Below are 24,784 nucleotides of genomic sequence, written 5' to 3'. Positions count from 1 at the left end.
CCGAGCTGGGTGCAAAATGGGTGCCGCTAGGTGGAGCGAGCGCACGTGTGTGTACAGGGGTGGGGATTTCTCTTTGTCCCTCTCCCACAGCACCCCAGTCAGAGGTTCCTTTGCCTGGGGGCCTCGTGTTTCTGCAGAGCAGTCGTCAGTGGCTTTGGAATGCTGTTGGTTGCACTGGTTGTTGGGTATTCCCACGGAATTTTCCAGCAGGGAGAAAGGAAGCTGAGCCCACCTGGATCATTGCCTGCACAAAGTGCCCTCCCCACACTGTTTCAGGGGATTGCTGGTCCCACTGAGTGTGTTCGTCGGCAGCGGGCTCAGGGAGCAGGCATGCACCTCAGGGATCAGCCCCTGGTTTGTCCTCCTGCCTTCCCTGTTGAGCCCTCGCTCTCCCCACATCCACAGAGCCGAGCCATGCAGGCTTCTCTCTCTCCTGTGAGCCCGCAGGCAGCTGAGCCGCCCACTGCCGAAACCAGGCTGCTGCTGGCGGCTAGTCTCTGCATTCCTTTGGCACAGGCCCCAAACTAAATTGGCTCTCCACTGCTTTGCCTACATCTCCCCTGCCAGTGACGCCAGGCGTCACCCTGCTTGCTGCTCCTCCCAATGCCATTTCCTTGCCTCCTTCCATGGTGCATAGGTAGATAGCGCTCGCCGGTCTGATCCGTACTGGTACTGATCATTTCTGCTTCCAAAGCCACCTCTTCAATGCCCACATCTACTATGACCACTACACGGCATTAACCAGCTGCTAATGTCGAGGGAACGGCCAGATGGGAAGTGTTGATGAGTGGGGAAAGTTGATAGACAGTCCTGCATCTTTGATTACCTGGCTTCTAGTCTTGCTTGTGAGCTGTCCAAGGCAGAGGCTGTATATTGCTATAGCTTTGCATGGTGTCCATGACATGAAGAACATTGCTGCAGCATGGACGATAAAGGCCTCTCCCGCTGCTGGATATGAAATGTGTATTTGTGAGACAAGGTTCTGTTGGCTCCTGTCTCCTCAAGTCCCCATGCTCCAGAAGTAGAGTCCAGTTGTTTGTCCTGGGGGACCTTCCTGGCTGCCACTGGTTTGAGTTTTGCAAGAGGCAGTTGTCCAAGGAAGTGTAGGAATCCAGGGAGATGCCAGCCCTCCTGGAGTGAAGGGATTTTCATGTATTCTGGTGAATTTAAGAGTTCTCTGTGTATTTGCATTGCAAACACTGGCTGCCCTGTGACCTAAGTCAGCACAGTTCTGTAGTTTACAGGGAGTAGAAACTGAGGCACAGAGAGTTTACGGCCCCAGTTTTCAAGCTTGAGTTTTAAGCTGGGCACCTTGTATCTTCCAGCACCAGTGGCAGCCAAACATAGCTATTGTTGCTGGCACTGACCTTGTCTGCTGAGCCAGAGAGAAGCAAATTGCACCAGTTGCATCTGACCATGGCAGGAATGTGCTCCGATGACGTTCAGCCAATGTGTGATAACATCTGTGTGTGCTAATATTGTAGGATTAACATCAGAACGGCTTCGCTGTCAGAGGTTTGTGGGCACTGCAGGGACTCAGCACCTCTGGACTTGGGTGACAAATATGAGGCACCCAAGTGTGAAGATGTCCATCTGACTTGTCCCAGCCCGCAAAGGCAGCCGAGAATTTGGTCCCCAGCTCTGGTACAGGAGCTTCCATAGGCTGCTACGCCCCAGAGCCTCTTGTGTTATTCAGCTGCACCTCCTTGCAGCCAGAGCGCTCGCTGGGTGTATCTACATGGGAACTGGCTTAGATATGGGCAGCAGGGAGGCTGGAGCGGTCAGCAACGCTTGTGTTGTCTGTGGGAGCCAGGGTGGCTCTGTTCATCATTGCTGTGAACTGACCTGGGGTTTTGTAACCGATTGTGTGCTGTACCCATAAGCCCAGCCCTAGCTGACTGCGAAGGGGCTACGGAGACACCGGAGAGCTTTGACAAAATCGGTGACAAGCACTCCCGTTAGCAATCTCTTTTCTTTCTCTTTGTCTCCTGCTCCACTCCCCTGCCCTTGCAGGTCGCAGAGACTCTCCTACCGTCCCTTGCTGCATCGCAAGACCATGACGCTGAGTGTCCCAGGATCTGCTCCCCTCTGTGTCATTAGTCTTGGAATTCTGCTCATGGCTTATGCTCTTCCTGCTGAAGCTGGGTAAGATGACAAGAACCTGAGGGGTTTAATAACAGTGGGAGCAGAGGATGCCGCATGTTTTGCTCGGGGTATTCGAGTAGGAGGTCCCCAACACGCACTTTTCTTCACTAGGTGTATTCCAGCATAGCCTAGAATTGCCATCAAGGCTTTTCTTTAGCCATTCCGGTATAAACCCAAAAAAGCGTCCACTTCCCTCCTTATAACCCTACCAATAACCTGCGGTAGGGTTCGTGTGTAATTCATGGCTCCGCCCCATAGCACCTGCCCCGTTTAGTCTTCTGCAATATCTCCCAGAAAGTTAGTTGCACCGTAATTCATCTGGTTTTTGCCATATTGCCCAAGTCTCTGCTACCCTTGGGTGCATGCACTATTGTAGCATAGCGTAAGACAAGTGCACCCCCACCTTCCTTGAAATATTCACTCCCGTGCAGCTGAGAATGGCTGCGATTATATTAGCATTGTTCAAGCCACTGTAGCTAAGGTTGTGTCAGCACTTTCGTGACAAAACTAATTTTCTAACTTGGCCCATGAGCAATTTGCTCTGGGTGAAAGCTTGGCAGATTGCTTCCAAGCGGGGCCGGCTCGCTGTTGTGAAATTTCCTGTACAAAATTTGAAAAAAGGGAATTGATTTAGCTGTTTGACTCGTACGAGTATAAACTGCAGGGGAAAAAATGCTGTGATCTTGGATGGGGTTCCTGGCCTTGGCTAGTGGTTCTTGAATGTCTGCGATGTCACTGCCTGACCTTGCTCACTTTCTTGCACGCGTGATACTGTTCTGATCTCAGAAAATGAGAGCCCTCGTGTCCATAACCAGATGCCTGTAGTTAGGTTGCCACTGGACAAAAAATGATCTGACGCCTCACCGTGCCTCCCAAGCGACCCCTTGTAGTTGCTAGTCACGTTTTAGGAGGGGCGATCTTGTAAACAGAGGCAGGTCCGTGCCAGCACAGATTCTGAGCAGTGGTGAGGAATGAGGAGCTCCTTAAGTCAAACACCTTTTGCTCTTATAGAGATAAAATGTCCATTGGGAATACGAGGATTCCCTATTGCATCCACCCTCGGCAGCGATACCTGTCTGAAGGAATGTTTCTGTGAAAAGAGGCACACAAAACATTTATTGCTACTGCTTCCCCAAATACACCTCTGCACACCTGTCACGTGCCTTCCCTTGTGCATACGCCATCTCCTCCCACATTCTCACAGGCCCACATGCACTGAAACGTGTATTTGCTTTGCATGTACTTCCATCCCCCATTCCTCCAAACACATCCATCCACGTGCGCAAACTCGTAGAGGGGATCTCCCCACCCCCACATACACATACGAGTCCTTGTGCACACATGTACTTTCCCTGCAGCTAAAAGGGCTCTTTCTCATTTGCTGCACACCAAAATCTCCCTCTAAGCCCCTCCCCTTTGTCTCTAAGCTGCAGTGAAAGGCCTCGTCTGGTTCGGATGGTCAAAGGTGTTCAGAACAATTGCCAGAACGTTTGCTGAGTCGCTGTTGCTCCCGCTGCACTGCCTCAGTGCGTCCGTCACCACTGTCAATGGGGCATGCTGGGGGCAGCGATCTGCCAGTGGCAACTTTCATTCCATTCCCATCCCTCCTCCCTGGAGAGAAACCCATCCTTTGTGCTGGTTTTCATGGTAACGGAAACCCCGGCAGCCCCTGCTGCCAAGGGCGGCAGCGAGAGCCCCTGCAATTTAGATTGAGGCCGAGGAAGGGAACTGCTTGTTCTTCTGTTGTCTGGAGCCTGGGTATCTGGGCATCCATTTGTCAGGAAGCCCTGCTACATTCTGCGGGAGGTAGATATTGTATGGTTGTGAAGCCACATCGAAGCCATCCTGCGCTGTGCCTGCAGGGTCCCTGCCCATTAGGCTGCTGATAGACACCGCAGCTTTCTCCATTTTCATCTTCTCTATTGCCTTGCCTTGGGTGTCATCATAGATCCCACTTCCTCTCCAGCCCATAAAGACAGGGTGTTATCTCATGCTGTGTGGTCCCACACCATCAATCCAAATTTCCATCCGCCTGAAGCTGATCTGGAATTATCTCACACTATTGCTCTTCCTCTTATGTACCGCTTGTCCCTCGGCTGTGCCAAGACCTGCCATTCTGCCTAGCTTTATACCTCCAGCCACCCCCTCATTTCAGACCGAGATTCCTTGTCGGCCCGACATGACCGCTTTGAAGACCTTCACTTGGCCTCCGTGGCTGTCAAGCCAAAGGTTCAGTGAACTGTCTTCATCCCCAAGCCAAACACTTGAGCCATGCAGGCTAGCAGAGAAACCTTCAACTTCATAGGGCCAGGGTGGGTGGAACAGGGAGTGGGGTCAGGGCCATCCTTACAATGTAAGGGGCCCTATATGAGTTACCTATGGCTGCCCCAGTGCCTCCCCACAACCCCTGTGCGGCTTCTTCCAGGGCTTCCCTTGAGGGTCCCCCTTGGGTTACCTTGTGCTTGACTCCCTGCACGGCTCCTGCTGGGCCCAGGGTGGATCTACAGAGACTGAGGGCTCCTCTCCATGCCCAACATGTCAGGAGGTAGGGGCAGGGTGGAGGCAGTTGAGAGAGCAGCCAGGGGCAGGGGCTGGGCCAGATGGGAGCCAGTCAGGGCCATCTGAAGGCTCACCAGCATATGCAGCTGCATAGGGGCACCCAAACATTTGGTGCCCCATATTTAGGGAGCCCTACACAGCCACATGCTCTGCATATGCCTAAGGATGGCCCTGAACAGCTGGTGTGCACGTGTGTTTGAGCAGGAAGTTCAGGCCCAGGGAACAGCACGTGGCGGTTCCTTTTCCAAGAAGATGGGAAGTTTGTGGTTAGCCTCAGAGAGGACCACAAAAACAGAGTCCTACTGAGCCATTGGTCAACATGAAGCAGCTTGTATCCTACACCAAAGAGCATGAGCTGTAAATACCCTGCCAGCTTTCCAGGCCTTGTGGCTGCAGGCTCAGTAGCATTGTCTGACCCGGCCTGCATTCCTCAACATCTCTCCATTGCCCTTTCGTTGCATAGTCTCTTGTTCTAATTCCAGTTTTGTCCCTTACGTTCTGTTGATCTTGTTGATCTCATTATTTCTGCACCCTCCTGTCACCCTGGGTCAGGGCAAGAGAAGTCTCTCTTTCTCCCAGTGTTTTCCCCTAGCTAAAGGTCAGCCTTTGCTCTATATTAAGGACAGATGAGCCGCTCTCCAAAGCTAATTTGGACCAAGCAGATGCCCCAAATATGGTTCCCTGTAAAGATGCTTCTGATTGTGTCCTTTGAAATTTTTATCTCCCTGCTGGTGCTTCTTTTTTCCCCAGAGTCTTCTAAGCCAGATGTGAACCCCGCAGTGTTGCAGTCTGAGGCAAAATTCAAACCTCAACTAAGCAAAATGGGTTCAAAATTAGACAAGATGAGTTTGCCAGTCATGCATGAGCCCGTGCTAGGCACTGCTCTTGAAACTCTGTCCTGTCTGCTTTCTATTACAGCTACCTTTAAATAGCCTGTAAAACCTTCATAACTTACAAGCTGTTGTATACATGTCAGGAATTCTAGAACAGTAGTTCTCAGCGAGGGGTATGCTGTATGCCTGGGGATACTTAGAGGTCTTCCAAAGGGTACATCAACTCATCTAGATGTTTGCCTAGTTTTACAACAACCTACATAAAAAGCACTAGCAAAATCAGTACAAACAGAAATTTTATACAGAGACTTGCTCATACTACTCAATATACCATACACTGAGGTGTTAGTATATTTGTTTTCTTATAGATTTATTTTATACTTATGTGATAAAACAATGAAAACACAGGAAATTTTTCAGCACCTGTGTGCTGTGGTTTTTTTTTTTTTTTCTTTAAATGTCTGATTTCGTCAGACTCCTGCAAGGGGTACTATACTCTGGAAAGGTTGAGAACCTCAGTTCTAGATGTTATGCACACTTTGGCAGAAGGCGGGATAGCTGGTTAAAACCCATGGTAAAGCAACCCGTTGGACATTTATTCCCATTGCACTGTTGCAATCACACTTATTAAAAATGGCTGTTGATTAGACCTACTCAAGAATTACATATGCGCACCAAGGACATTTAAAAATTAGTTTTTGCACCAGATCAGCACCAAAAGTCACATATTACACACGCACAGTGGAAAGTTCCAAATAAACATATTTGATTTTTGTTGTTGTTACATTTCTAATTTATACACAGCCTCTTGACTTCTCAGAATAAAACCATTTCACTTTGGCTTGGATGGACATTAGCCTCTATCCCTTTCAGTTGCCATCGTGACTTACAGCAGTTGTAACTCAAGTGCCTCAGGTCCCCTTCTCCTCTATGGGCAGGACAAAATCTCCCACGACATACCATGGTCATGTGATTGCCATGATGTATCATATGATGAACTCAACAAGACTAATATCAGAGAGGTAGCCAAGTTAGTCTGTATCTTCGAAAACAAGAAGTAGTCCTGTGGCACCTTATAAGCCAACAGATATTTTGGACCATAAGGTTTCGTGGCAAGACCATCTTCATCAGATGCATCTGATGAAGTGGGTCTTTACCAATGGAAGCTTATGCTCCAAAACATCTGTTAGTCCATAAGGTGCCACAGGACTCTTGTTGTTCAACAGCACTGGAAATTGGGTGCATCGTAGGAGATGTAGTCCGGCCAGCCAGATGTCAAAGAGAAGATAGGGGGCAATCAAATGCCCCATGAGGCATGCAGAAGTACAAGCAAACTTTCAGTCATGGTCAACCAACTGAAGTGGGTCAATTTGACCCTACGTGATGTATTGTATTTTGATGTTTCCTGGCGCAAAATTAAAAAAAAAAAGCGTGGACCAAACAAAAATTTTTAATAGGCAAATTTGGATTTTGCAGAAACTGAATTTTCAGGTATCCCCACCTGCACCAAAATAAACAAAAACCCATTTCGATGGAAAATGCCTGAGCACCTCTTCTGTTTATCCTTTATGGACCCTCCATGAGCTAATTGAAGGCACCTGTAATGCAAAATGTGCTAAATAATTGGTCTTGTAAACACCAGCCACCATTCTTCCCCTCGTTCGTCTTCCATTTTGCCCAGGCTCTGCATTTCCTACTTCAGACTAGAGGTACCGAATACATCGAGAAGATGCTGTTCTTGTATTACCAGCAAATGACAACGCTCTCATGAGAGTCTATTTTTATGAGCTTTTGGCCCCACCTTGTCACTTCCTAAACCAAAAGCTCTGGCTCGTTTGGGTGAGGTTCATCTAGGTCTATGGACCACAGGGTGGGAGTGCGGGGGTGCTCCTCTGATCCTTGTGGGAGTCTCCTGTCAATAACTATCTGTGGTGGGGAAGGGGAATTAGCTGGGCTTGTAGTCATTATGCCAAGCTGTTGACTTCATCCAGTGTGCTTAGCAAAACTGTCAGAGAGATGAATGCACGGTCCATCTGGCAAGCCAGAATGGGGGAAACAGACGCACACCAGCAGCTCCTAGCCACTGCAGCGCCGCTAGCACATTCCTAAAAGAAACACATCAGGGAAGGAGGAAGCGAAATTGCAATCTGCAGTGTGGTACTGAGCACTCCCCTTGTTTTCCGCACCACCAAGGGAAGCTGCCCAACCTATGCATCAACCCTAATGCAGCAGCACCAAGAAACAAGGCTCGAGTGAAGGAAGAAAATAGAATAAGGAGGAAAAAATCAGAAAGAGGGGGAGGTAAAAGAGAGATCGAACTAAACGGGCAGAGGCATGGGGCAGGAATATTTCCCAAGCCACTTGAACCGCTCCCTAATAAGGGCTCCCATTCCAGGGGGTCCAGGGGTGCTGCTCTGCAAATGCACCTGTGTAATTTACAACCCCCTGTCTGTCAACTTTGGCATCTCTCCCATTTGCCGCCTTTGCTCATCTGAATCAAGCTGCTGCTCCCAAGTCATTTATTTCTCCGTTTAGCCATAATGCATCGATGTGTCAGTGCTGGACTTCAACCCCCACAAGCTGCGACTCCTGCAGCACTTCTAGCAATTCATCCGCTACACCAGCCATTCATCTCTGTGCCTCGCTGTGTTTCTTTATCTATCATGCTGCATGTCCAGGCTTCTTAATCTCTCCTTCTGTCTTTCTTGTAGCTTAACTTCACTGGGTGGTTCTTTTTCCTCTCTCCATCTTTCCTGCAGTCTCTGCATTTCCCTACTGTTTGTTGTTTGCTTTCTCCTTCACTTCGTCCATTGCCCTTCCACTTATAGGCCCGGCTGATGTCTCCTCCTGGGATCTGAGTGATGGGGGATTACCTTAGAGGCAGCATATTTACATTGTCCCTACCCTTCCGGGCAGCTAGGCTATGCCCACACAGCAAAGTTATTTCGAGGTAACAGCTGTGATAACAACTTTGTGAGCCTCTAGACGGCATACATGCGATTTCAAAGTAAATTCAAAATAGTAGCGGTGTTATTTCACATTTCACAAACTTCATTGCAGGAGGAGTAATGCCTATTTCAGAATAGCCATTTCGAAATAGGCGCTGCCATGACATGGCATGGTGCTATTTCAAAATAAACCATAATGGAGCCCAGTGGCACTATTTCAAAATAGGCACTGTGTGTCCAGGCAAGCTATTTTGCAATAGCTGGGCGCTACTTTGAAACGCATTCTTGTGTGTAGCTGTGTTATTTCAAAATAAGCTGTTTCAGAATAGCTGTTCTGCAATGGCTTATTTCGAAATAATGCTGATGTGTAGACAAAACCCTAGTGGTTTGTGACTTGACTTTCAGAAGTTAATTGATTTCCGGTGAGAATTGGGGATTTTAGCATCTCTCTTCATCCCAGTGGCATGATTTTTAGAACAGCAACCTTTGGAGGCTTGTCTGAATCTCTCCTTAGGTTTGCAAAATTGTGTTGGGAATCTTGTGAGATGAGGGTTGTTCATGTGTATTGATATTTTCCTTGTTGCTCCTGGGTCAGAAAATACTGTGGAAGAAGGCTTTCTCTACAAATGGCATTTTAGCACTTGTGTTCTGAAAGGAATCAAGAAACATAGGTAAACAAGAATGAAATTCAGTTCAAAGTGGAGAAAATGTCAATCAACAATTCACTTCCTATTTTAAGTGGCAGTCCAGTGCCTCATAGCCAAAGCGGTTTGCTTATCTCCAGTTCTTTGCGATGCGCCCTCCTGAAGTGGAGAGCCTTTAAAAGCCTCTCGCCATGAGTTTTCCTGCCTCTTTTGCTAAAGGTCTCGTACGGGAAGAAACTGAGGCTGAAGTAGAGCAGTGAGGTCTCCTGAGGTTTTCCTAAGCCTTTCTCCATTACGATGCCGAGTGGGAGATGCTGGAAGAGGGGTAGATAATTCTCCCAGTCAGTGCTCCTTAACTATTCCCCATGTGTCTATTTAATGGGCGACTTAAGTACCTTACTTGCTAGCATCTCTGCAAAGCAACTTTAAATGGACAGAGTAGCTGTGAGCTCTCTGCTGTCTGCCTCTGCAGAGGCTACAAGAGAAGCAGGCTGGGACTGGAGTAGGCGTGATGTCTCCTGCAATCAGCCTCCTACCCATGATATCCTGTGGCCAAACATAAAACATATTGCAGCTCCAGGCTGCAGAGGCAGGCCCTGTCTGTTTGACCTAGGAGCTCCAGGCATATCAAGACATGATTTCTAGTCTGATTTCTGTTTCCTTACCTATCTCTCCTTTCCCCAGGCTTTCTCAGAAGCATGGTCCGGATATTGTTGATGACAGCAAGGACAATATCACCATCTTCACGCGCATCCTGGACCGGCTGTTGGATGGCTATGACAATCGACTGAGACCTGGACTCGGAGGTCAGTCTGCATTGTGAGGACTTTATTCTTCACCACGTAGGTCCAGAAATGAGTTATAAGTTTATTCAGAGGGTAATGTCAACAACCTTTCATGGCGTAAGGTGGGGATGAGGGGGAATTCAGTCCGACAGTTGTTCTTTTCCTCGTTCTTTATAACCCCAGCAATTTTCTGGCAGGAGAGAACCCCCCACTGATCTCCTGAGGTGAGCTAGGAAGATGGTCTTTCTCTAAGACTTAGGTCCTGAGCTTCTGTGGTACATCAGGATCAATGCAGGCTTCTTTCTCTATACTAACGGACCCCACCTACTTCCTAGAGGACACTTCCTTCCTTCTCCTGTGAAGAGGATGGAATTAAGTTTTCATGTTCATTCAGTCCTGGGCTCCTGTGTCAAGGCTCCACCAAATGAAAGCCTAGACTCAAACCCAAACCAAGCTGCCCCAGGTATTATTGCGATCTGCTTTCATTCCTATTTCACAGTGCTGAACTCCAGGGAGCCGTGTGTCAGACAGATGTCCTTCTTTCCAATTGACATCAGAGGGCTTTGTCAGGGAAATGCTCTTTTAGTATCAAAACAATTTCTTCTGTGGTTACATCCCATTTAGAAATTACAGATTGAACTTCTCTTTCGTTCAGCGCCCTTGCAACCTGGCCAGTGTCAAACCAGAGAATTTGCCCAAACACAGTCGGTTAATATTGCCTAGCATCATTGCCAACATTCCCACTGCTTACTGGGCTCTTAGAAGACATTTAAGGATAAATTAGAGCCAGATACCAGCGCGGAACATTGAAAGCCAGAACTGGTGGCCATAAACAAACTTTATGGGACAAAGGGAAACTTGGACAAACCCTTGATAAGTGGACATCTTAAGTGGCTAACTGAAATCATGCTGGATCACGGATGTTGTCAGACCAGAGAGTGTCAGACTAGAGGGGTTCAACCTATACTTTGGTGATTCTTCTCACATTGGGTCATAGTCAGCCAGACCTCTCTCACTGGAATTCCAAGGGCATTGGACCATCCCACTAACTGGGCACCCAGAGTTGTGTTTAGTGCCATCTGAGGCAGAGTCCTTCCACCAAAGAGCATTGTGGCACATCATGGCGAGGAAGGACCAAAGACGGGATGGGGACCAGGGGGACGAGAGTGACACTGGTAAGGTGATAGGATTATGGAGCGGAACATGGACATAGTTTGGGTGTTCTGGTAGGAGCAAGCCGATTTCATTACCTTTCCTCCCTTTCGCTTTGTGTACGCTTTGCATCCAATTTTTTTCAGAGGGATGCGACTGGTGTCCAGGAGGTGGCTCCTCCTTGGAGGTTGCCATTGCCAGAAGGTTGTTTGTCTGTGAACCCAGAGCAACGGGTTTAGCTTGCATTGTGTCTGTAGGGAACTGCTGAGAGATCCCACATCCCGTGGCCCCCAGGCCATTCAGTATGGTGAGAAGTGGGAGCTGGGACAGAGCTCTCCCACAGAGAGGTCCTGCACTACATTTTGCAGGTATTTATTCCCCCCACAGTGAGTGCTTTGGCAGCTTGTTTGAGTGATGTCTGAGAGAGTCTGAGACTGCAGTGGTTGTGAGCTCCCCTGCAAGCTGTAGGACTTCACTGCTGCTAACCGCACCTCCTGCTGGGGTGATGGAGACCAGACTCCCTGAGTTCCCCATGTTCTGCTCCTGTGGGAAAGCCTGGACACAGAGTAGCTGTGATCTTCCCCTGTGGGAATCTCCTGCCCCATTCCTTACAGCAACTGCTACTGGGAGAGTCTTTCTAATCTGTGAACACCCAGTCGTCTCCTCTCTTTGCTTCTGTCTGTCCTGCTCTCCACTTAAGACAGATTCTCCTTGTCTATCAGAGTCCTAAACTGCCACTCACTCTTCCCCCTCCCTCCCACCCCCACTCCTACGGCAGGCATACACCTCTCCAAAGAAATCAGCCAAAATCCAGGTGCATGCCAGCAAGCTCTTCTGCCTTCAAAATCCTGCCCTGCTGGCTGGCTCTTTTATCCTGGAGGGAAAGCGTTAAAAGAGCTGCATAGGCTATCCATCGGTTTTATCACTTTTGCTGCTCATCTCTCTCCCCCAGAATTAACCGCAATCCCGCTGATAGCTTGGTTTCCTCAAACCTCTGTGCTGGGTGAATCAATTCCAATAAAATGCATCTGAAAGGGGTCTCGGGGGACGTCTGTGGCTTGTTCCAGGCTCCACAACAAACCAGCACAAACTATTAATAAGAGGACTCCCAGGAGCCCCTTCTGGACGAGTTAAAACCTTCCTCAGAATCTCTCTGGAATATGGCTTTAAGTCCTTCTGCGAAACAGTTACCATACTGAATTGCCTTTGCCTGACCAGAATTAGCATGCCCATCACAATGCCTCTGATTTCCCCTCACCCAGGAGTCGTTAATAATTGCAGTGGGGCCGGGGGTTGGTCTGCCATGTGGCTTTCTTGGGGCTGCTGCCAGGGTGGGAGAAGGTGTCTGTCAGCCTCTTGTGTCTGGAGAGGTGGATGCTACTGGTCCGACTGAACTCTGTCTGGTGGGTCAAGGGTTTCTTGGGGCTCCATTCAGAACAAAGTGGTTCTACTAAGTAAGATTGTGTGAGGAGGATTCTGCTTCAGGTTAAGTCAGTCCCTGCGCTGGTGGTAGCTCGCTCGCTGCTTTGGGACATGCTTTGGCTTACCTAGGGGATCTCAGCCAGCTGTCTGCGTGGACCATGCTACTTACAGAGCATGCACCTCCCTCCATACTTAGGGTACCCCTCTCCCACTGGTCAGCTTTTCTCTTTCCTTAAGGCCTTGTTCTGGAGGAGGCTTTCATAAACTGTTTGCTCTGCGGTGTACAGTTTATTCTCACCAACAGCACGGTGCTGAGGTTTCTGTGTTCCTAGTGGCCATACTCAGCAAGATTACAAAGGATTGCTAGGAGAGGGCTTAGCCAAAAGGTTAGCATGTGACTGGGAGTCAGGAGATGTGGCTTCAGTCTCCAGCCCTACCATGGAATCTCTGTGACCTGGGACAAATCACACCCTCCCTGCCTCAGTTTCCCCAGTTTACAAATGGAGGCAATGTTGTCTGTCCCTTAGAGGCTTTGAAATGGGGTTAAGCCATGACACATGGTTTGCAGTCCTCTAAAGAAGGTGCAGTAAACCACAAACTATAAATTGTCTCATTAGCATGAGAAACATCCCATCCGTGTTGAGCCAGGGGGCAAAGTCTCCAGATTACTGCCCTTGAAAAACTATGTCCCAAACAGTGCTCCCTGTAAACTGGGTGCTTGGGCGGCTGCCCAGGAGAGATTCAGGGGCTGCCCAGCTGGTATTACATAGGACACGTGTCCCTTCTAATTTTTTCCATCCATCGACGGAATAAATTTTATTATGCAGGGACATACACTACTATTAGAAACATGTGCTGTCCAGCACCCACAGCTACCTACAAGGGCCAGCATGAGTTTCTCTTGGTGGTGCATGTCCCCACGTAACACTATTGATTCCACCCATGGGTGGAAAAAGGAAGGAGAACACTGATCTTAAGTAACACCCACTCCTTATGAAAGGCTGAAATCTCATTGCTGTGCTCTGGGCACAAAGAGATAGCTGGGTCCCTTTAGCCTGTGATGATTTACACTTGAAGTCAAGCCTTAGCTTGGCCCACACATAAATGAGGTTACCAGTGCCTCACTCTACGATGGGGTATGCCTCAAAAGCGTAGTAGAACTGCAGTCACTTGGGAGGTGTGGAACTAGGGGTGCTGAGCAGGTGTGAGTGGCTTCCATCCCACGCAGGGGTTTTTTAGTTTGGAACAAAAGCTCTTGGCATCTCTGCCTTACACACTGTTCCAAAGCCACTGCAGTCACGATCTCAGACCATGTCTGGAGTAACCGGATGCCCTCAGGCTTTGGGCTGAGGGGTGTTTTCAGAGCTGCGCAGGGAAGAACACACAGGGCCTGAGCTGTCCCTGGTTCCCTTCAGGACCAAGCGGACCCATGAATCTTTAGAAACAATAAATAAAGCTCTGATGTCAACCCATTACTCCCTGGAAAGCCAATGCCCTAAAACAGCCTATCTGCTGTGAAACCAAGGACGTTAGGGCAATTAACTCTGCAGCTGCTCCTGCAGCTGCGGAAGAGGAAGGACCCATTTGTGGCATTTCTGCTGGATGTCTTTGCTGTTGCACACATTTCCGTAAAAGAACATGAATTACAACACTAGAAGGGGAAGAAGCGTGGGGCCCTGCTACCAGCACCACTTGTACTCCTGGGAGAGACAGGAGAGGGAGGCATGGTATGACTGAAATGGCTAATTTGGATAGAGAACAAAGCTCCAAATGGACTTAGCTGGTACAGCTCCAATTTCAGAGCCACAAGGGCATACCTAGGCACTCTCTCTGCTAGGACAGTTGAGAATCAGCGGTGTATGAGCTCTGGGTGACCCTAGCCACGTCTACACGTGCACGCTACTTCGAAGTAGCGGTGCCAACTTTGAAATAGCGCCGGTCACGGCTATACGTGTTGGGCGCTATTTCAAAGTTAACTTCGACGTTAGGCAGCGAGACGTCGAAGTCGCTAACCCCATGAGGGGATGGGAATAGCGCCCTACTTCGACGTTCAACGTCGAAGTAGGGAACGTGTAGACGATCCGCGTCCCGCAACATCGAAATAGCAGGGTCCTCCCTGGCGGCCATCAGCTGAGGGGTTGAGAGACGCTCTCTCTCCAGCCCCTGTGGGGCTCTACGGTCACCGTGTGCAGCAGCCCGTAGCCCAGGGCTTCTGGCTGCTGCTGCTGCAGCTGGGGATCCATGCTGCATGCACAGGGTCTGCAACTAGTTGTCGGCTCTGTGTGTCTTGTGCTGTTTAGTGCAAGTGTGTCTGGGAGGGGCCCTTTAAGGGAGTGGCTTGCTGTTGAGTCCGCCCTGTGACCCTGTCTGCAGCTGTGCCTGGCACCCTTATTTCAATGTGTGCAACTTTGGCGTGTAGACGTTCCCTCGCAGCGCCTATTTCGATGTGGTGCTGCCCAACGTCGACGTTGAACGTCGGCGTTGCCAGCCCTGGAGGACGTGTAGACGTTATTCATTGAAATAGACTATTTTGATGTCGCTACATCGAAATAAGCTATTTCGATGTAGCGTGCACGTGTAGACGTAGCCCCTGTGGCCAAAGGAAGAAATGCAACCCTGGGCTTCACTCATGGGAAACTTGGATAGGAGGAGAGAGATTTGTTTTCTGTATTTGGCACCCATGTGACTGGGGGGGGCTGGAATTCTGGTGCCCACAGTTCAGGAAGTCAGTACATTGGAGAGGTGTCAGAGTAGAGCTGTGACATGATTAAAGGATGAGAAGCCTGCCTCACAACAATCAGTAGAGATCTGCTTTGCTTCGCAGAAAGAAGCTAGGGTGACTTGACCGCAGTACAAATAGTTAGAGGAGAACACTAACAGAGTGATAGCTGTGTGAGTCTATATTCTATCAAAACAAAAAAGCGGTCCAGTAGCACTTTAAAGACTAACAAAATAATTTCTTAGGTGGTGAGCTTTTGAGGGATAGACCCACTTCTTCAGACTGTAGCCATACCAGAACCGGGATGCCAATTACCTGGACCATTGTAAGGACTCTATCACGTACTTTGTTTTATCTGACTCTTCTCACGCACACGTGCACGCGCACACATGTGCACACACACACACACACACACACACACTCTGCCCCTTTTCTCTTCTGATTTGCGTGTGCACACACACACATGCACGCACACACTGCCCCTTTTCTCTTCTGATTTGCCCACCTTGATTACAATTTTTCTGATCTGTCAACCTTGATAACTATTTTTGGTTCTCTGTGCCTGAAAATATTGAGTCTGTTCTGGTATGGCTATGGTTGGAAGAAGTGGGTCTATCCCACCTAGCACATTATTTTGTTAGTCTTTAAAGTGCTACTGGGCTGCTTTTTTGTTTCGATAGAGGAGAACCCGTAGTAGGTAATGGACAAACCAAACTAGCCGAGGCTGGTCTGGCACTAGCCAAGGGCTGGAAGGTGTAAATTTTCGACAGTGAGACATTAACCTTTCAACAAGTCACCAAGGGTTACGGCGTTTCTTCCTCCCTGACCATTTTAAATTGAGATCTGCACTGGGAGCTATTGTGGGGTAGTTCTCTGGCTTGTGTTAAACAATGACGCCTTCGGGCCTGGGAGTCTATGGGGAGGGGATCAGGGTGAGATTAAGAAAGGGGCTTTAGGGGCTGCATCCCAGGGCCTGGGGTGAAGCGGGCCCTGCAAAAACATCTCTGGGCCACCAAATGCACAGATCATTTTGCAAAGCCATCTTAGCCCAGGGCCCTGGGCTGTAGCCGCTAATGTCCATATGTGTGGGGCTGGGCGGTGAGGGGTGGGAAACAGCTCTGTGCAGTGCTGTCCTTCCCACTGGGCTGGAGCCAGATCGCCCTAAGCGCTGGGAGAAGCTACAGCCCCATGCTGCCCTTGCTTGCAGGCTCCTCCTGCACAGCTCCCTTTGGCCAGGAATCCAAAGGGAGTTGCAGGGGGTGATGCCTGCAGGTGAGCCCAGGGCAGCATAGCCCAGGATGAGCCACCTGCTCCCCACCACCATCACCAAATGGGAGCAGCCCCAGGTAAGTGCCCCACACCCCAGCCCCCTGCCCCAGTCTTCAGCCCCTCTCCTGAGCCCTGTCTCTGTCCCTGGGAGACCCCACACCCCATTCCTGTGCCTGCTGCTGCACCCGAACTCCTACCCACTACCAACCTCTTGGCTCCTGCCTGGAGACCCCTCCTGCATCCCAAGCACCTCATCCCTATCCTCACCCCAAAGCCCACGCTCTCAGCCACTCCCACGGCCCCCCTCCTGCCTCAACCCACAGCCCCCTCCCACACTCTGAACCCCTCAGTTTTGGCCCCGCTCCAGAGCTTAAGGGACTCCACAATTTCTGGTCGCCCTGGGCCGGCGCAGAGTTCGTCCAGCCCCAGAGGCGGGGAGGGATGGAACGCTTGCGAGGGAGCGAGTGGATGAGTCTGAATGGCTTTCCTGCTGAAGCGGCACTTACGTTGTAATCCCTCCAGGGGCTGTGTCTTTCGTGGGGTCTCACTCAGCTCTGGGCACGGTGTAGATGCTGAACAAGTGAAAATGGAAGGATCGATTCAACCGTAAGGGGAGTAGAGAGGACGAAGTGAAAGGGGGGGGTGGTAAGAGAAGGGCGGAGAGCATGTGAGAGAAGGACAAGGAAAATGAGAGCTGGTGGGAAGCGGGCAGAGATGCCCCCCTCCGCTTTTAACGTCCTGTGAAATATTTACAGCCTGGCGGCAAACGTTTAGAGTCCCGTCTGAAAACACTTAGCCAGGCCAGCAAGTGCTGAGCACAGCATCCGAGGCCGCACGCCACCTGCGCTCTGACAGCCGGGGCTGCCCGTCTGGCACCCTCTGCGGCGCCTTTCCTCTGCCCTGCCAGGTGCTGAGCGCTGGTTGTCAGGGCTTATGTGCGCAGCTGAATGTTGCTGTGCTCACTCCCCCTCCTCCGCCCGCTACCATCTTTGTATTTATTTTCTTAGCCCCTCTGCTTTCACCATCTGCTCCAGCCCACTCCGACAATCCCCCTGCCAGAGCTGTCTCTCTTGCCAGGATGCTAGAGGTACATTGCTCTAGCAAAATGCAGCCGTGGCCAAGCCAGGCCCTGTTGAGTGGCACTGTGGCAACACTGCTTAATGCCTTCCCCCCTTGGGAGATACCCCACCACGGTGTCAGTTTTTGGCTGGGGGCAGCCTCATGCTCTCCCAGAGGGGAGACCAGATGTGATTTTCGGGTGACAGGCAGAGACAAAAGGGAGCGCTCGGGTGCTGGCTCGCAGAGGAGCGGTGTTAGGAGGTGGCAACAGGCAAGGTGCTTCCCAAACTCTTGTTCCCATGCAGAGAGAGAGAGAGGTCTTCATAGCCCCTGCTAGCTAAGAGGGCAGCAGCCCTGAATGAGCTCTGAGGACCTTCGTTCTTGTCTGCCTGCTGACAGCAGGTCCAAACAGCCCTGGTGAGTCAGGGTTAGCAAATCAGACACACTGGCCTTTACCAAAGCTGTGGGGCTCACCTCAGCTCTCCTGGCCACCCCAGCTTTGAGGTCAGTGAGTTTCCACACTCACAGTCAGGAAGAGCGCCATCACCTGGCGCTGATGGTTATTTTCGGTGACCTTGAAAGAAATGGGGACGTGAAAACCCTGCAGAGCGCACCCAAAGCACAACCTAGACTGTGTACTGAGTAGCAGCATGGCTGTGCCTTTCCCCACAGCCCCAAGAACCAGCCTCCACTCAGTTCCCTCTAAGCTGCCTGGCTATGCAGCCGATATCCCAAAGGTGGGGAGAGCAAAGAGGTGAGGCGCGGGCAGGGAACAAGCTGGGGCTTGCAGGGCTCTTCCTGGGGGGAGGCAGGAAAAGAGGCTCTTCCCCAGCCCTGGTGGCGCAGTGGGGAGAGAGGGAAAGGGGGCAGACCTCTCTTCTCAGGACAGCCTAAGTCTCAAATCCCTCATCCCTGGCCCCACCCCAGAGCCCCCAGCCAGCTCCCACCTCCTCTGCACCCCAACCTTCTGCCCAAGCCCTGAGCCTCCTCCCACACTCTGAACCCCTCAGCCCCACCCTCACCACACATCACGTCCTATTGGGGCACGCAACACAATTCATTTCTGCACATGGATGTGAAAAAATTAGAGGGAGCGTTGCCCCCGTCCCCTTGGCAAACCCCTGTTTGCGGGGGGCAGCCCCACTGAGGAGAATAAGGCAGGATGGTAGGGGATGCTTCTGCTGTGGATTGTGGCAAAGAGGTGTATGTAATGATTAGGGCCCTCCCAAATTCATGGTCCGTTTGGGCCAATTTCACAGTCAGAGGATTGTAAAAATAATAAATGTAATTATTTCTGTTATTTATGTCTGAAATTCCACAGTGTTGTAATATGAGGGGCCCTGGCCCATAAGGGAATTGTGCCGGGGAGGGATACAAGGTTATTATGAGGGGTTCGGGTGCGGCTACCCTTCCTTCTGTGCAGCTGAGGGCAGAGCATTGTCTTCAGAGCTCAGCACCTGGCCAGCTGCTCCCACCCTCTGGGCACCCGGCTTTGAAGTCAGCACAGAGGTAAGAATGTCAATAGTGCGAGTCCCACTGTACATCCCTTTTGGGTCAGGACCCCCGGCTGGAGAAACGCTGGTGTCCCCTGTAACATACGTGGAAGGTCAGGTAAAAGCACACGCAAGACCAGGTTTCAGGCAGGGATGGAGATAGATGTTATGGTTTGTGACATGTATTTCATCTGATAGGCCCCCAGTAATGACTGAGGCAAGTCTTGTCTTCTACTGCCACCGCCTCCCAGCATGCCCTGTCCTGCCTCCTCAGCACCAGCCCAGCCCTGGCCAGTGCATAGCAGGAGCTGGCTGGCACTGTGGGACAAATCCAGCACAGCGCTGAGACCCACCCCAAGCTCCAACTGCTTTCCTAAGGGCTAGATGCACAAACAGTTTACTGTATGAGACCAGAGTTGTTTACAATAAAAACAAAACAGAACTTCAGCAGTTAAAATGTCTCCCCTTGGGGATACAGAGCGCAGCATGGTTATTAAGTCAGAGGAGGGGTGGCGTGCACCCCAAGGGACTGGAGAGAACAGCTGGAATGGCCAACCACACAGGAAGAAACCTGCTGGTGATAGCAGTTTTATGGTCCACGTTACTCTCCACTCACAGGCAACGGCTGTGGAAACTTCCTGGGCCACTGTTTCTCCCCTACAACAACACGGAGGATAAGGTGTGACCCGTTACGAGGTTTTTTCTTCCTCATGAACTTGAGGCCTCTTCCAAACTCCACAACAGGGAAATGGGAGGAGGAATTTGAGGCCTCTCTCTTCCCTCACATCATGGAGCTTCAAGGAAGTCTGCAGCAGAGAGCTTCAGGCTCTGCGGAGACCTTTCCTTCCCCTTTGCAGAGCTCTGGTTTTTGTGGAGGCCTCTTTTTTTGACCCCCTACCTAAGCCGGATATTGTGTCCCCCAGAGCATACCGCTTGAGGTGTGATCCCAGTTCATGTGGTGATGCCTGCTGGCAGGACAATCCTCCAGTAGAGCAATGGCTAGGAGACACGCCTGAGATAGGCCCGAACCACAACCATCAGATCCAGATTTCAAATGTCTGAAGTACTAGAGGGTCTGGATTTAGGGGCCAAAACCGCAGTGTGATTCAGTGTAGCTAAACCAAAGTCAAGAGAGTGATGTTCATTTACACCAGCTGAAGATGTGTCAACCAGCACATCTTTTAGCCCAGATTTTAGGCCTTGACCTTTGTGCCGTATTGGTGCTGGGAGTGTGGAGGGAAAAAAAGACTCCATCACCCCCACTGTCCATAATCATGGGCTGGGGAAAGCCAAGATGAGGACACGGGCAGAAAGCAGAGAGTGGGGAGAACTACTGTGAGAGACTGCAGAAAGAAGACCCTTTGAAAATAACCTTAATCAGGCTCCTTAAAGTAGCAAAATCAATCCCATCTCCTTTCCTACCCCCTTGTAACCAAAAGCCGTGGCATCTTCCCAGCCCCTCCTCCCAAAACAACAAGCTCTGAGATCCATAAAGGCTCTTTCTTTCCTACACGTCCCCACCCCTACTACGCACCATCCTGCCTGAGCCACTTACAGAGCCCCCTTCCAAACCACGTCCACCACGCTACAGTGACTGGCACTGACTGTTGGAAAGTCGTATAACGATGCACCAGGAAGGTATCCAGGGAGCATTCTGAGAAGAGGCAGCAACATATGGCCAGCGCAGAGCCCAAAGGGCTTCCGGATGCAACCGTGGGTATTGTTTCATTGAAACTGCCTTTCAGGAGCTATAGAGTCATGGCAGGGAAAAGCTTTACCGCAAGAGAGAAGAGAAATGATGCTGTGTGTTTAAAAACGGCTTAAAAGTCTCTAAATTCGCAGTTTGCCCGGTTTATAATTAGAAAGCAGTTTGTGTCATGTTCAGCAGATAGGCCGGCAGCATTCTTCTCCCTTGTGGTCACAACATTGCTCACAAGACAATTCAAATTATTGTCTTTTTGGAGCCTCCCGCCATGTTCCCAGGGAGAGTCAGTCAAGCCTACTTCCCAGCACCCGGTTAAAGGAATTCTCATTGGCCAAACGTCCTCTCTGTCTGTACTGATACAGTGTTTTTGTCACCATCCGATCTCAGCATGGTGCAAGGATTAAAAGCACAGTGATGTGCCAAAGGGCAGTCAGCTGTCCTCCCTACACAGGTGCGATCAGGGCCCATAATATGAGCCTGATGCACACAAGAGGGTGAGTAATCCAGGGTTTGAGGCACACCCTGGCATATGGCTCCATGTGGCTGAGCCCCCACCTTCCCAAGCTGTGAACCCATCCCACGTTGGAGTTGCAGTGGCCGAAAGGGCCTTTTCTCCCACACGGGCTGTAGCAGTGGCATGGACGCCCCTTCTCCACCTCAGGACTGCCAGCAGGGCCATCTCGCCTCCCCTCAGAGAGGGAAGACACAGCCATTACTAGTGTATGTGCGCTTACGTAGGTGGCTAGCCCTCCTGCTTCACACTCAAGTGTCTTCTTCTGGGCAGAACGCCAGAGCCGCGTCTACACGTGCACGCTACTTCGAAGTAGCGGCACTAACTTCGAAATAGCGCCCGCCATGGCTACACGTGTTGGGCACTATTTCGATGTTAACATCGACGTTAGGCGGCGAGACGTCGAACCCGCTAACCCCATGAGGGGATGGGAATAGCGCCCTACTTCGAAGTTGAACGTCGAAGTAGGGCACGTGTAGCCGATCCGCGTCCCGCAACATCGAAATTGCGGGGTCCGCCATGGCGGCCATCAGCTGAGGGGTTGAGAGACGCTCTCTCTCCAGCCCCTGCGGGGCTCTATGGTCACCGTGGGCAGCAGCCCTTAGCCCAGGGCTTCTGGCTGCTGCTGCTGCAGCTGGGGATCCATGCCGCATGCACAGGGTCTGCAACCAGTTGTCGGCTCTGTGGATCTTGTGTTGTTTAGTGCAAGTGTGTCTGGGAGGGGCCCTTTAAGGGAGCGGCTTGCTGTTGAGTCCGCCCTGTGACCCTGTCTGCAGCTGTGCCTGGCACCCTTATTTCGATGTGTGCTACTTTGGCGTGTAGACGTTCCCTCGCTGCGCCTATTTCGATGTGGTGCTGCCCAAAGTCGATGTTGAACGTCGACGTTGCCAGCCCTGGAGGACGTGTAGATGTTATTCATCGAAATAGCCTATTTCGATGTCGCTACATCGAAATAAGCTACTTCGATGTAGGCTTCACGTGTAGACGTAGCCCAGGGCAGTTCTCCCCCTCAGAGCTATTTTCTCAGGCTCTCTGCAGACTCAGGCACATTTTGCTATATTGGTTACAATTGGCTCCTTTTTAATTTTCCCTCTTTCTTTTCTTTTTTTTCTTTTTCCTTCCAGTGGAAGCTCAGATTCTGTAATCTCGTGATTCCAGAACCTGTACCCTCATGCAGGGTCGACTGTGTCTGTGCTTTAATCTGGCCGTGCAGAGGTCTAAACTCGGGTTGTTACCTTTGAACTTACTACCCCATTCCCCCACCATTCTGGTTCCTTGGGAAATGCTGAGAGAAAGAGGCATGAAAGGCCCTACCATGCTGATTTCTGGAGCACAGTTGCAAAATCTTGGGCTTGGAATTGAGTCTCATGAGATCGACTGAGGTGATAGCTCTGGATGACTGCAGGATTTTGTGGAAGGTTGCTGAAGGACAGAGAGAGGGACTTTGAAATAACACAGTGTCAGCTTCTGCTACTCTATCTGCTTTAGACTTCTATCCATGAGATGCTATCAGGTCATAGTCCTATCACTTTAACACCCTTCCTACCCCAGCTGCTGAATAATACAAAATTCCTGTGAGAACCACATCCTCTGCCAGAAGAACAGGGGGGATTTTATTTTCCCAGCTTTAAAGGTAACTTTAAGGAACCTGGGTAGGTATTTTGTGTGTAGTTATTTTTGTGCTATGCAAGGCTCTGTATTAAAGAAGAGAAAAATTAAGAAGCCCGGCTCTGTTGCAGTGCATTTTGCATGATAGTTGCTCCTATGTTCTCCCATACCTCAGAGCTTTAGACTATTCAGTGGATGTGAGCTTAGCTACCAAAGATACTTTTGTTAAGGTAAATTCTGTCAGTGGATCTCAAAGCAGCGGAAGAGCGATTTGTATCTTGGTCATTAGGAAAGTGATGCAGTCCCCAAAGAAGTCAAGAAAAAGACTTCTGTTGACTTCATTAGGACTTAGGTTGATATTTAGATTCTGTTGGCTTGGTTAGTGCTGAATACACTCTCATGGTCTGTGTCCTCATTCTACTAGTTTTTGCAGAAGCGATTGCATGTCCTCTGTTTCTCCAGTGATCTAAAATCACTTACTATTTGTCCTAGTTTAATTCCAATTAATATCCCCTTTGTTTTTTAATAAGCAAAGTTCAATGGAAATGAACTGAAACTAAGTGCACGTATGTTACTGAAAAGCTTGATTTTCCTAGCAGCAATCGCAGAGGGTTCTCAGATTTTTAGATGTACATCTTCACCCTATGTTGAACAGCAATGGAGAGGTAGCCATGTTAGTCTGTATTCTAACAAAACAAACTCTGCCCTATAGCATCATCCATCTCTGGGTTGTTGTATCTGATCCAGCCCATGCTGTAGTTAGCTGGAACAGGGGATTTGAAGTCCTCCCTCGAAGGCCCTTCTTAAGGTGGTGTCAGGGTTCATGCTTCTGCTGTGTAATTGTTTGCTTAGTACCCTGCCTTCACACTGTTCTAGCAGTGAAAATTGGATCTAAAGAGGGCCTTTAAGTTCTATATGGAGTGGACAAAGCACCTTCAAGAGCCCTCCCAGTCCTTCATGCCATTCCTAATGACATACTAAGGAGTCCTCTGTCCAGAAATCATTCCCCCTCGGCTGTTCCATCACATATCTCCTTGATCTAGGACTGAAACCAGAGGGACGAGTCAAGATTCACTCCACATCACAACAGCTCTGGTATCCTGCATCTAGGCTATCCACATGAGACTGGACACGCAGTGGCACAGAGGCCTTATGTTTACAAATACTGTTTTCTTGCTGTAGTGTCATGAAGATATTCATGTATGTCTCTCTTGCACCTTTACCCCAATCTTCCCCTGTCTGTGCTGAGTACAGGAATTTTTCTCCCCTTCCACGTTGCGTTTTATAGTTCAAGTTGTGAGGACAACCTGTTATCACAAAGCATAACAGTATTTCTACAGCTTTCTCCCCAGTCTTAAATTTGTGGTCTGAATTCAGGTCTGGATTGGTTGTTCATGGGAGGAATTTGACCATCTATTTTAAAGAAAATTAATATCTTATCTTTGACTCCAAAAAAAAAAAAAAAAAGGGTTTCTGTCTCCTTGAGACTCCTTCATAGAATTATAATTTAAAGCTTGAGAGTTGTCATAACAGCATTCGCTTGTATTTATCTTTCCCTTCAGTAGGGACCCTGGTTTACATTTCAGGAGTTTGGCAAGATAATCTATGAACACAGACTGCATTTGTGGATTAAAGAGCTACCAGATGTATTGAGTCTATTCACTTGTCTGGCTCCCGTCCCTCCTAAGCAACATCTGAACATTGCCCTCAAGTATTTAAAAATAGATGCAGCGATAATCATTTTTCCCTTCCAGGCCTATAAGAGAACTAACTGGATGAATAGTTTATAGAGTGTGCAGGTGAGCCCGCATATTGTGTACGTGAAGAACTTACTGAGGGAAGAAGCAATCTGAGAGAAGAGTTTCTTAAACTAACTCTGCATCTACACCAGCAACCAAATGACAAAAGATTTGTCGTTCAGAAGTGTTAATA

The 24,784-nt window shown here is 49.7% G+C and overlaps 1 protein-coding gene across 2 annotated transcripts in view; it reads left to right on the top strand.

Annotated features, from left to right (window-relative positions):
- The window catches only part of GABRA3 (gamma-aminobutyric acid type A receptor subunit alpha3), a 132,895-nt gene that overhangs the window by 12,907 nt on the left and 95,204 nt on the right, over positions 1-24,784 (top strand). The window contains exons 2-3 of one of the 2 annotated variants that reach the window (XM_075008164.1): positions 2,014-2,145; positions 9,814-9,935. In XM_075008164.1, coding sequence (XP_074864265.1) covers positions 2,057-2,145; positions 9,814-9,935 — 211 coding nt within the window. In that variant the 5' untranslated portion in view covers positions 2,014-2,056. The remainder of the gene's footprint in view (positions 1-2,013; positions 2,146-9,813; positions 9,936-24,784) is intronic. The other variant, XM_075008165.1, reaches the window with a different exon arrangement.

The sequence above is a fragment of the Carettochelys insculpta genome, chromosome 13 (assembly GCF_033958435.1).
Source record: "Carettochelys insculpta isolate YL-2023 chromosome 13, ASM3395843v1, whole genome shotgun sequence".
Classification (NCBI taxonomy): Eukaryota; Metazoa; Chordata; order Testudines; family Carettochelyidae; genus Carettochelys; species Carettochelys insculpta.
Note: the sequence above shows the minus strand (reverse complement) of the source record. Positions and strands in the feature narration are given on the sequence as shown.